This window comes from Chelon labrosus, assembly GCF_963514085.1.
Source record: "Chelon labrosus genome assembly, chromosome: 6".
Lineage (NCBI taxonomy): Eukaryota > Metazoa > Chordata > Actinopteri > Mugiliformes > Mugilidae > Chelon > Chelon labrosus.
In genome coordinates this window covers 25681127-25693610 of record NC_140342.1, presented here as the reverse complement: position 1 = coordinate 25693610, position 12484 = coordinate 25681127, and the positions used below count along the sequence as shown (strand labels likewise).

Below are 12484 nucleotides of genomic sequence, written 5' to 3'. Positions count from 1 at the left end.
TTTTTGGTTCTCCTGCCGTCTCAGCAGCGCTTTGTGTTTCCTTTTGTGTAATTAAATTTAGTTTCTGTCTGCTCCTGCCTCATCGTATAGCATCAAGCATTTGGGTCCTACCTCACCTTGAAAATCCATGACAGTACACACAACAAACAGCTGTTCGTGGTTCTGATCCAGCTGCAGGTAGAGATCCATGAGAGGCAGCACATGTTATAATATTCAACTGTGACACAAATGATGTAGGTGTTTATTTACATGCAGGGAAACTGAGTTAAGGTCTGAAGTTCTGGCTGATAACGAATGTGGAGACACATTTTAGTGTCAGGTGTGAACACAGGTATTTAAAGCTGGACACTTGATATCAGATTGCCCAGGACGGATTCTAATGCAAGGTCTGAACAGGGACTATGTCTCCTAGGATTACAGGGACCCACGAAAGATGGTGATTCTTTGGGGGACAGTTCAAACTAAATGTCTGTAAAACATTTGGTTTATTGGAGCATTTCTAACTAAACTGCTATAAGCAAAAGATCACATAAGTCTATTAAAACTTTTATTTTTATTTTTATGCTGTAAGTGTGGATCCAGACAGATTCAGAAAGAAGCAGCAGTAAAGTATTATTGATTTAGTGATAGTTGTAAAGAAAGGTGTTCACGCTGAAATCAAATCAAACTCACTGTAGTCAACATGAACTCCCTGCTAACAATCAGTGCTATTTAAATAAAATAGTTAAAGCTGCTGGAGGAGCTACAGATGAGTAAAAGCCAAAGAAAATGTCAACAGCAAGTCCTTTTATTTGATTTGATCTTTACTCCATTCGTGTTCATTCATTCACTCCATTACGTCCCTGTCAGCAGGATGAAGGCAGCGTCTTGTGTTGAACATCATTTTTCAGGTTTCAGTTGTTGACCTGACGTGTAAAACCTCCACTGAGCCATCAGCAGCTTAAACAGCATCAGTAAAGAGACGCTGAAACATCTGTAATATCACACTGTGTCACTTTGTCCACAGGAGCCTCAGCCTGTAACACTGATGCTGCATTCAGGTAACACAGGAAAGATGGGAGAAAAGAATTTACAAGATACAAACATCCTAAATGTCCTAAAACACTCAAGTAACTTTACCTGTGATGGTTCCATGGATGAAACACAAACTTGAATAAGTTCTTTAAAAACTTCTTTATTGACTGATTATAGAAAAGAATCTGACAAAATCAACACAATCATTCAGTTTAACCAAGAAAATAATGAATGATCTCCTCAATAATGATTTATTTGTACATGAATTTAAACAACATTTGATCTGATAAACAAATAAATGTGAATATATTTTAACAGAGTGATCAACAACATATCAGTGATAAAGGAAGGTCTGCTGATTCCTCTGCTATGTAATGGAAGAGAAACAACAAGATACAAATATATCAATACAAATATTCATCTAGACTTGTAGTTCTCGAGACCGGTCTCGAGACCACTTTTTCGTGGTCTTGGTCTTGTCACGGCCTCGATAGTCTTTGGTCTTGGTCTTGTCTCGGTCTCGGGTCTCTCGGTCTCGCAATGTCTCGGACTGGCCGAGCGGTCTCGAAGGGATTTGTAACCTATAATATCTAGGCAGGCACATTTTTTTTAAATTTTTTTTATTTTTTTATTTTTTTATTATCATTATACGCCCCCTTCAAGTACCAATCACATGCATTTTGTGACACAGAAGGCGTTGGCGCACGCAAAATGTCGGTGAATTCGTCAGTCATCAGGTTTGGTTTTACAGACCATAAAGAGTTTGGTGCACCTGCGTGTGTGTCTGTGTATTTAATTACAGTATTGTGCTTATAATGGCCTTGTTTGAATAAATATATGGCATCATTGGCCTTTGAATAATATTTGCATATCGTTGTGATGGATTAAGCATTAGGCCTATGCCATTTCAGTGATGCTGATATTATACAGTGTAATTTGGCTACTATAATAATAATTTCAATTTGATAATGTGTATCTTTAATATTTAGAATTAACGTTTCATCTACAAATTAAGTACAATTTAAATCAGTAACATATTTCCAATTTTTAAGACTTTTTTTGAGGTGCAGGGTGGTGTTGGAGGCTTGTTATTTTGTTAGATGACTTTATAGATGACTATAGTCATGTCAGTCCTTTACAGCACTCAAGAGTCAATCCTCAAATAGTGTAGAAATAGCAATTGCATATATCATGCAATCGCTACACATATTTGATTTTTAGCCAATTGATGAAAACATTTATAGTAAGTTCACACACAAGACATGCACTGTCTCTGTATTATTGTGCCTGTAGTTGAAATAATACAATCTCATATTTATACTAAGCAGCTGAACCCAGAATGGTGCTTAGTTTCTACAACTCATGTGAAATGGCAAAAAAATAGTTATTTTGGGGGGTTTTTTTTGGTCTCGGTCTCGGTCTCGAGCTGAACTAGTCTTGGTCTTGACTTGGTCTGTCTTGGTCTTGGTCTTGGTCTTGTCTTGGTCTTGATACTCTCTGGTCTTGGTAGTGTCTTGGTCTCGGTTTAGGCGGTCTTGACTACAAGTCTATATTCAGCAGACATTTAGAGCTCAGAGAAGTTTACATTATCATGGAAATAAAACTCATCATGAGCAGTGATATCCTCCACGGCTAAACAGACACAGGAAAGAGCTCCACCTAAAGAAAGTGATGAAATATCAAGAGAACAACTATTAAACATGTCAAGGTAGCAGCCATAATGTTTGACTGACAGCTGATCTCTGTGCAGAAACACCACAACAATGAACTCTCAGCAACAAACATGGAGAGAAAACAAGTTGATGAAGAGAAACACAGAATTTAACTCTCTGGTCCTGAAGTTACCTCTGTCTACTTCACTTTAATCAACTCAGCACTTGATCGAGAACCAACCCAGAGTCCAGCATAGAGCGGCTGAGTGAATGTGGTCTGTTCTCTGTGGAGGAGAGTCATGGTTTCAGAGATGCTGTAGAAGGACAGAATACCTGCTCTGTGATCCAGGTACACTCCTACTCTGGACGAAACAGGACCTGATACGTTTGTTTGGATGTTGTTGTACACAAATGTAGAACTGTGACAATCTAATGTGAAGAGTTGTCTGCACTCAGGACAGCTGTGGATTTTGTTCCTGTCCTCTTCATCAAAGTGGCTTTTAATACAGTTCATGCAGTAGCAGTGTCCACAGGGAATAGTCACCGGATCCTTCAGTACATCCTGACAGATGGAACAACTGATAGTTTCTTGATCCAGCTCATCTCCTTTCTGAGCCATTTCAGCTCTTCATGTCAGTGACTAAGTGAGTTTCTCTTAATGAGATCTTTATCAGTTCGAACTCTGATTTAAACATCAAGTGTTTCACCCTTTCAACTGTTATACGTCACCACATGTTGATCACACCCATCGTCAACTTGGAGATCTGAAGGAGAGACAACTGAAATATAAGGACAGAGTGGATGAAGAGGAATGAGGTTTATCAGTTTTTGATTCATTCCAAGACAATAAGCAACACTTTGAATTAAAGTTTGTTTCCTTATTGACAATGAAGTCTAATGTTATACAGTGTTATAGTTCAAAAGAGGATCCAAATGTAAGAAACAAATAAACTATTGCAGGATGAATAACTAAAACGTCAACATTAATAAAACTTACTGGAAGTGAGAAACAGAAGGCTCAACTGTGTTTATGCACGTTAGTCCAAGAATTAGTCCAATAAAAGATAATCCATGTGAAGAAAAACATCACCAGAAAAAGCAAACAAACTAAAAGAGAAAAAAAAACAAAAAACATACGAATCAAGGAGACACTAGGAGATTTACAGAGATGTTGGAAACACCAACGAGTAACACAAAGGAAAACTGGTTGTGAAACAAACTGACAAAAACAGAGACAAGACTATATATACACAAAGGCTGATGAGCAGGAAATAAAACTGAGTGAAATACACAGAGACAACACATTACAAAATAAAGCAGGAAGACAAACTCAAGTTGAATCAAAGACCAAAAACTATGAATCCTGAGTAAATCCTAACCCTAATCCTAAACCTGACTTTCATAACCAGCCACTTTTCACTCTCCGCAAACCATCCCAGTGTGTTCTCATGAAGCCAACAGAACCACATCATCTGGAAAAAGAGACCAGAGATACAGTTTGGACTGATACTGGACACACTTGTCTCCCTGCTGCGCCTTGTCTGTGAATGTGGTAAACTGTGCCAGAGTCTAGTGTTAGCCTTGGTGGAATCCAATCCACTGGAAAGTTGGGAAAAGCTCTCTCTTTGCTTACACAAGGACCAGATGGCTCCCAGCAATAATCTGTACATACATACCCCAACCTCACTGAGTAACCCACACACAGTTCCCTGGGCACCACGGTCATAAGCCTCCTCCAAATCCAAAAAAGACATGCAGACTGGATCATCAAACTCTCTTGATGCCCTCATCAACTATCCAAGGGTAAAGAGCTGACCCATTGTTCCAAGTCCAGGACAGAATACACATTGCTCCTCCTGAACCTCAACAGTTAGTCAGTGTTTCCTTTCCAGAGCCCCAGAATAAACTTTACTGGCGAGGCTTAGCAGGGTGGTATCACAATAATTGGAGCACATGCACCTTCCCCACCACCTAATTCAACTCACCACCAGGTGGTGATGACATCTCTGTTCCTCTCTTCACCAGAGTGTCCAAGACATGGATGCATTAATGATTTAATGAACCATGAAGTCAATCATCCAGTCTTCACCTAAGGTGCAGCATGAGCTGCCTGATGCTCCAACAAGGTGTTTGTTATGGACAATCCAGATCAAGCACAGACATCCAGAAATAAACCACCACACTGGTTCAGATCAGGCAGGTCGTTCTTCCCAATCAGTTTCTCCATCACTTTGTGAATCAGTGACAAAGTCTCCCAGAAGAACTGAGACGTCCCCAGACTGGACCTTTTCCAGAACTCCAACCAGAGACTGGAAGAGACTCGTCAAGGAGCAGATGAGATTTCTAATAATTACACAACAGATCTTCTAATGTATTTACTGCAGAAATATGAAGGACAGACTTGATGCAACTCTCTTGTCTTCAGGTTATATGTTTTGCTTATTTACACAACTAGCTGTTAGAGAATAACTTGATCATTCATTTGAAGTTTTGTGTCACATCACAAAATATTAGTTTCATTCTTTTTGTCTCTCGCAGTTGGAACTGAGCTGCAGATTCAGGTTCATCACTGTGAGTGTGTAAAGGGGCCTGGGTTCTGGGATTCAAGTGCAAACAGGAGAACCCGGCAAATGTACGTTCTACAAAACAAGCTCTTTAATTCAATGGTAGCAGAAGGTCAACATCCAAAAAAGGCAGGCACAATCAGGCAAACACAGCAGAAAGGAAATGAGCAAAATCCAAACGTCAAAAAACAGCAGAACAGATCATACACAGGAAGTAAGCAGGAAAAAAACACTAGAGAGCTTGAACACTAGATAACTAAGACAATGGGAATGAGGCAGGGTTCAAATACACTGGGGAACAAGACACAAGTGAAACACATTAGGGTGGAGACAGTAATCACAAAGGAGGGAAAAAACATTACACAAAACTAACAGCAACACAACAGAACACACTGCAAAGTAAAACAGAAATTGGATAAAAATGAAAACAGATCCTGACAGAGTGAGCCTTTCTACACTGTCATTTGGACCGTTGTTATCATAAAAATACAGATTATAGACATGTTAACATGTTCAGTAAAGGAAGACAAGAAACAATAACTGAGGTTTTGACAATATTGAGAATAACTATGAATGTCATCTTCTCATTTCTCAATGTCAGTGACGGTAATATTTTCATTTTTGTATGTTTCATTTTTTAAAACAGCGCTGTTGATTTCCTTCTAGTTATCTCATTGATGAGAAGTGAATGAGGCTTCTTGTCCATTTATAGCGGAGACCTGGGTACCCAGTCCCTTTCTTCCTAGACAGGAAGTGAAGTGGAGGAAGGAGATAAATGGGACACACCTGAGAAAAAAATCTCCCTCTCAAACAAGCAAGCTGCATGGAGGAGAACAAAGAAGTGAGAGGAACCAAAAAGATAACTAAGGGAACATCCAGTTTTTGGAAATAATATGTTTAAAAGTAAAATAATTAATTACTTATTTCAAAGAAACAAACAAAGATTAACCCAAAACTAGCTGGATACACCTAAACTGTTTGGAGGAAAGCTGCCGGTGAATTACCAGGAGTCTGTCGTATTACAATGGAGGAGGATTTTATGGACTGACTTGTTTTCCCATGGTGGACGTTACCCTCCCTTAAGTTAAGTCTTCTTTTCAACTCTCCTGGCTTCTTATATTCCTGCTCCTTGCACACCACTCCAAATCACTTACATATCTTCATTTTTCCCCACAAAAACTGAGCTGAACTGAACTGGACTGTTTCCATTTACAAAGGACATTCAAACATCCGAGTCACCAATTCATATATGGACATTTTGGATTTTCTTTTGAAAGTTGAAGAGTGACCGTTTGGTTTGACATATTTTCTTGTGATTATAATTGGTTGTTATTTTGACCTGATTTTGAATTGATGGAAATTTCTGTTTGATTTATGACCCTTTTAGGGAAATGTGTTTGGGTTTAATTAATGACATGATATATTGAGATCTTGTATAATTTAAATACATCTAAAATTGACTTTATTGAACTATATTGAAACTGGTGGTGTTTATTTTTTATCCCTTTTGTAGCATGGGTATTTGAGTTAACCAGGCTTTAATGATTAAGAAAATTTGGCAGGTTGAAAATATTAATTTACTCTCCTGTCTGGCGCCCATGTATAATTTTGTTTAAGCCTACGCTACACATTCATCTTCTGTCTCTCAGACGTGTGAAGGGAAGAGATCAGTTGTGTTTGAGAGCAGAGAGAAGAATGAGAGTTATCAGGCTTTGCCACATTCCATGACGAGGAGCAGCACCGTGAATTAATTAATTAAAACTCCTTTAGATTTCAGGAAGAGACGCAGATTCAGATAAATACTGTACGTTTAACCCTTTTCTCATTGGAGATCAATTCTCTTTTAAAAATACTGTTCACCTCAACTTAGGTCGTCAAACCTTTTTAAAATATCAGCGTTCAAGTTTCTCATTTAAGTCCTCAATGCTCATTTGATCTATTATTTGCAGGTTAACCTGATGTGATGATGATCATGAAACATTTGAGAATATCTTTAATGTCTAAACATCTAATCTACTAATAATACAGTTAATGCAATAGCTGTGTTTGTGTCCTTCTTCACTAGTCTCCTTCATTCCTAGTTGTTTTATTGATGTGTTTTCTCTCTGTGTTAAATGGACACTGTTACTTTTTCTTTAGAGTGCAGCTGTACTGGAAATGTAAAATCAGCTGTATTAAGGAGTTTTCATGAGTTTATTCTTAGATGTACTCCACCCTCAGCACCAGGTTTGAAGTTATGGATCACATGATCCTTTCTTCAAAATGTGATCTTAAAGTTCTGATTCATCCCGGTGTTTGAAAACAAAGACTCGTAACAATACTGGGTTCTGATTGGTGGAAACAAGCAGCTTCTGTTCTTCAGAAGAGGTCAACCTGCAGAGCTGACACACACTGGAAACTCCTGAGTGGATACTGAGCTCTGACCTGACAGAATTACAGTAATCTAATGTGAAGACACAGAGGCTTGAGTTAATGTTTCACCACCTTTAAGAGACTAAAGCTTTCTGACTTTATTTATGTTTCTTGAAGGCGTCTCTGCTTTAAGACAGACATCCATAAACGTGACACCTCCATTCTTAATCTACAGCTGGATGTCAGCTCTTACACTTCACCACATGTTGTGCAGATCTAAAGAGGAGGGAACCAGGAAGTACGTGAACAGAGTGGAGCTGTTGTGTCTGAGAGCAGGAAGTAGAATGAGGGTGTTCTTTAAATCAGTCTGATCAAGTTCTGGTGCTGCTTTCAAGTCAAATTTCATTGTTCCCAGTGTTTTCGATCTCCAGTCTTGTGATGTTACTTTTTTGTCTTTTTGAAAGTTTTGATTTTTGTTTTTGGTTCTCCTGCCGTCTCAGCAGCGCTTTGTGTTTCCTTTTGTGTAATTAAATTTAGTTTTTGCCTGCTCCTGCCTCATCGTATAGTGTCCAGCATTTGGGTCCTACCTCACCTTGAAAATCCATGACAGTACACACAACAAACAGCTGTTTATGGTTCTGATCCAGCTGCAGGTAGAGATCCATGAGAGGCAGCATATGTTATAATATTCAACTGTGACACAAATGATGCAGGTGTTTATTTACATGCAGGGAAACTGAGGTTTGGTCTGAAGATCTGGCTGATGATGAATGTGGAGACACATTTTAGTGCCAGGTATGAACACAGGTATTTAAAGCTGGACACTTGAGATCAGATTGCCCAGGACGGATTCTAATGCAAGGTCTCAACAGGGACTATGTCTCCTAGGATTACAGGGACCCACGAAAGATGGTGATTCTTTGGGGGACAGTTCAAACTAAATGTCTGTAAGACATTTGGTTTATTGGAGCATTTCTAATTAAACTGCTATAAGCAAAAGATCACGTCAGTTTAATAAAACTTTTATTTTTCTGCTGTAAGTGTGGATCCAGACAGATTCAGAAAGAAGCAGCAGTAAAGTATTATTGATTTACTGATAGTTGTAAAGAAAGGTGTTCACGCTGAAATCAAATCAAACTCATGAACTCCCTGCTAACAATTGCAATGCAGTGAAATTGGAATAAAATAGTTAAAGCGGCTGGAGGAGCTATAGATGAGTAAAAGCCAAAGAAAATGTTAACAGCAAGTCCTTTTATTTGATTTGATCTTTACTCCGTTCATGTTCATTCATTCACTCCATTACGTCCCTGTCAGCAGGATGAAGGCGCCCTCTTGTGTTGAGCATCATTTTCAGGTTTCACTTGTTGACCTGATGTGTAAAACCTCCACTGAGCCTTCAGCAGCTTAAACAGCATCAGTAAAGAGACACTGAAACATCTGTAATATCACACTGTGTCACTTTGTCCACAGGAGCCTCAGCCTGTAACACTGATGCTGCATTCAGGTAACACAGGAAAGATGGGAGAAAAGAGTTTACAAGATACAAACATCCTAAATGTCCTAAAACACTCAAGTAACTTTACCTGTGATGGTTCCATGGATGAAACACAAACTTGAATAAGTTCTTTAAAAACTTCTTTATTGACTGATGATAGAAAAGAATCTGACAAAATCAACACAATCATTCAGTTTAACCAAGAAAATAATGAATAATCTCCTCAATAATGATTTATTTGTACATGAATTTAAACATTTGATCTGATAAACAAATAAATGTGAATATATTTTAACAGAGTGATGAATAACAAATCAGTGATAAAGGCAAGTGTGGATCCAGACATATATAGTCTGAAAAACTAATAGATATAAATGTAATCATAGATTTCTTTCTGTACAAAGTGATCAACAACATATCAGTGATAAAGGAAGGTCTGCTGATTCCTCTGCTACGAAGTGGAAGAGAAACAATAAGACACAAATACATTAATACAAATATTCAGCAGACATTTAGAGATCAGAGAAGTTTACATTGTCATGGAAATAAAAGTCATCATGAGCAGTGATATCCTCTACGGCTAAACAGACACAGGAAAGAGCTCCACCTGAAGAAAGTGATGAAACATCAAGAGAACAACTACTAAACATGTCAAGGTAGCAGCCATAATGTTTGACTGACAGCTGATCTCTGTGGAGAAACACCACAACAATGAACTCTCAGCAACAAACATGGAGAGAAAACAAGTTGATGAAGAGAAACACAGAATTTAACTCTCTGGTCCTGAAGTTACTGCTGTCTACTTCACTTTAATCAACTCTGCACTTGATTCAACAAAATACAAACCATCAAAACAAACATCAATCCAGAGTCCAGCATAGAGGGGCTGAGTGAATGTGGTCTGGACTCTGTGGAGGAGAGTCATTGTTTTAGAGACACTGTAGAAGGACAGAATACCTGCTCTTTGATCCAGGTACACTCCTACTCTGGAGGAAGGACGACCTGAGATGAGAGTTTTGTTTTGTTTGTACACAAATGTAGACCTGTAACAATCTAATGTCCAAGATTTTTCATTGCATCCAAATCTACTTTTATTTCCTGCTCTGCTGATATTCTTGTATGTGACTGCGACACCAACTCTTCCTCTCCACTCCACCTCCCAGTAACAACGTCCAGTCAGACTCTCTTTACTCAGGACCTGAACACAATCAGTGAATCTGTCTGGATGATCAGGATAAGACTGTTGTTTAATCACTGATGTTACTTTTCTGTTCCTCTCAGACAGTACCAGACATGTGTGTGCTGTGTTTGGATCCAGTGTGATTTCACATGAATACTTTAAGAATTCGTCTCTGGTCTTTGGCTCTGGTTGTCTCAGTAAAACATCCACTTCAGTCACTGTCAGTGAGATGTTTGTCCTTGTCTCTCTCAGAATGTCCTGCAGTTTCTTTCTGAGCTCTGTCACAGCTGCTTTCACGTCCTTAAACTTCCACAGAGGACGGATATTGATGCTGGATGAGTGTGTAGATTGACTGAGTGGTGTCAGTGAGGGGTAGTTGTGTAGAAACTGGTTGTGATCCTCTGTGTCTGAGAGCTGCTTTAGCTCAGCGTCTTCCCTCTTCAGCTCAGTGATCTCCTGCTCCAGCTTCTCCTGAACCTCTTTGACTCGACTCTCTTCAGTTTCCTGCTGGGATCTGACCTGCTGCTCCACATCAGAGCTTCTTTCCTGGATGAGACGGATCATCTCAGTGAAGATCTCCTGACTTTCCTTCACTGTTTTATCAGCAGAGTGAGCGATGGCCTTCAGCTCCTGTTGAAGCAGCTTCACATCTTTCTCTTTGTCCTGGATCATCTGCTGGATGTTTTGTCGTCTCACCTCCACCTCTCTCTGTCTCTCAGTCCTTTCTGCTGCAGCTGAGACTGTGTCATGGCCTTTATGTTCATCCACAGAGCAGAGATAACAGATACTCTGCTGATCAGTACGACAGAACATCTTCATCACCTCACCATGACGAGAGCAGATGTTCTCCTGGAGCTTCTTGGAGGGATCCACCAGCTTGTGTTGTTTAAATGTAGGTGACTTATAGTGAGGTTGAAGGTGTTTCTCACAATAAGATGCCAGACAGAATAAACAGGACTTGAAGGCTTTCAGTTTTCTTCCAGTGCAGATATCACAGGCCACATCTTCAGGTCCAGCATAGCAGTGATCAGCAGGAGCAGCTTGGAGTCCAGTCTTCTTCAGCTGCTCCACTAAAACTGCTAACATGGTGTTTTTCACCAGGACAGGCCTCGGTGTGAAGAGTTGTCTGCAGTCAGGACATCTGTGGTCTTTCTTCTTGTTCTCGTCATCAAAGCGGCTTTTAATACAGTTCATGCAGTAGCTGTGTCCACAGGGAATAGTCACCGGATCCTTCAGTAGATCCAGACAGATGGAACAGGTAATTGTTTCTTGATCCAGCTCAACTCCTTTCTCCGCCATTTCAGTTCTCGGTGTCAGTGACTCAGTAACTTCCTTTTGCTTAGAAGTGAAAGTATTCTGAGCTCTGATCTAAATGTCATGTGTTTCTACAGTGAATGGGGCCAGTGACCTCTTACACTTCACCACATGTAGTGCAGATCTAAAGAGGAGGGAACCAGGAAGTATGTTGACAGAGTGGAGCTGCTGTGTGTGAGAACAGGAAGTAGAATGAGGGCGTTCAGACTCTGATGATGAGTTGTTCTTTGAATCTCTGCGTTCAAAGATTGTGTTTCCAGTTTCCTGTCCTCTAAAAATCTAATATAATAAAAAGAGACCATGCGTAGTTACACATGGTCTCTTTTTATTATATTAGAGTTTTAGAGAACAGGATCAGTGGTCTACATCAGTTTGGAGGAATTTTAGCCCATTCCTCAGAACAGAACCACTTCAGTTCTGAGATGTTGGTGGGTTTCCTCACATGAACTGCTTGCTTCAGGTCCTTCCTCAACATTTCTGTTGGATTAAGGTCAAAACTTTGACTTGGCCGTTCCTAAACGTTCATCTTGTTCTCCTTTAACCGTTCTTTTGTAGAACCACTTGTGTTCTTGGGCTGGTTGTCTTGCTGCATGGCCCAGTTTCTCTTCACATTCAGCTCATGGACAGATGTCCTGACATTTTTCAGGAGTCACTGGTAGATTTAAGAATTCATTGATCTATCAATAATGACCATCCATCCTAGGACCAGATGCAGCAGAACAGGCCCAAACCAGGACATTACCACCGCCATGTTTCATGGAGGGATGAGGTTCTGATGCTGGGATGCAGTGTTGATTCATCTCCAAACATGACGCCTCTCATTTAAACAAAACTGTTCTACTTTGGTCTCATCTGTCCGCGAAACAATAGTCTTCTGACTTGTCCACATGATCTGGATCAAACTGCACGTGCA

The 12484-nt window shown here is 39.7% G+C and overlaps 1 protein-coding gene across 1 annotated transcript; it reads right to left on the bottom strand.

Annotated features, from left to right (window-relative positions):
- Positions 1-2595: 2595 nt before the first annotated feature.
- LOC311489297 (tripartite motif-containing protein 16-like) lies at positions 2596-11934 on the bottom strand. The gene is made up of 2 exons (XM_084546319.1): positions 10109-11934; positions 2596-3085 (listed from the first exon to the last, which is right to left on the bottom strand). Exons 1-2 carry the CDS (start codon positions 11554-11556, stop codon positions 2866-2868), a joined length of 1668 nt encoding a protein of 555 aa, XP_084402445.1. The 5' UTR covers positions 11557-11934; the 3' UTR covers positions 2596-2865.
- Positions 11935-12484: the final 550 nt, after the last annotated feature.

What these genes read in the sequence shown, in the direction of transcription:
- LOC311489297 (XM_084546319.1), bottom strand. Translation starts at nt 11,556, where the DNA reads ATGGCGGAGAAAGGAGTTGAGCTGGATCAAGAAACAATTACCTGTTCC. An exon ending in TGTTACAGGTCTACATTTGT is followed by an intron (nt 3,086 to 10,108) that starts GTACAAACAAAA and finishes AGATTGTCACAG; the next exon opens with TTCTACATTTGTGTACAACA.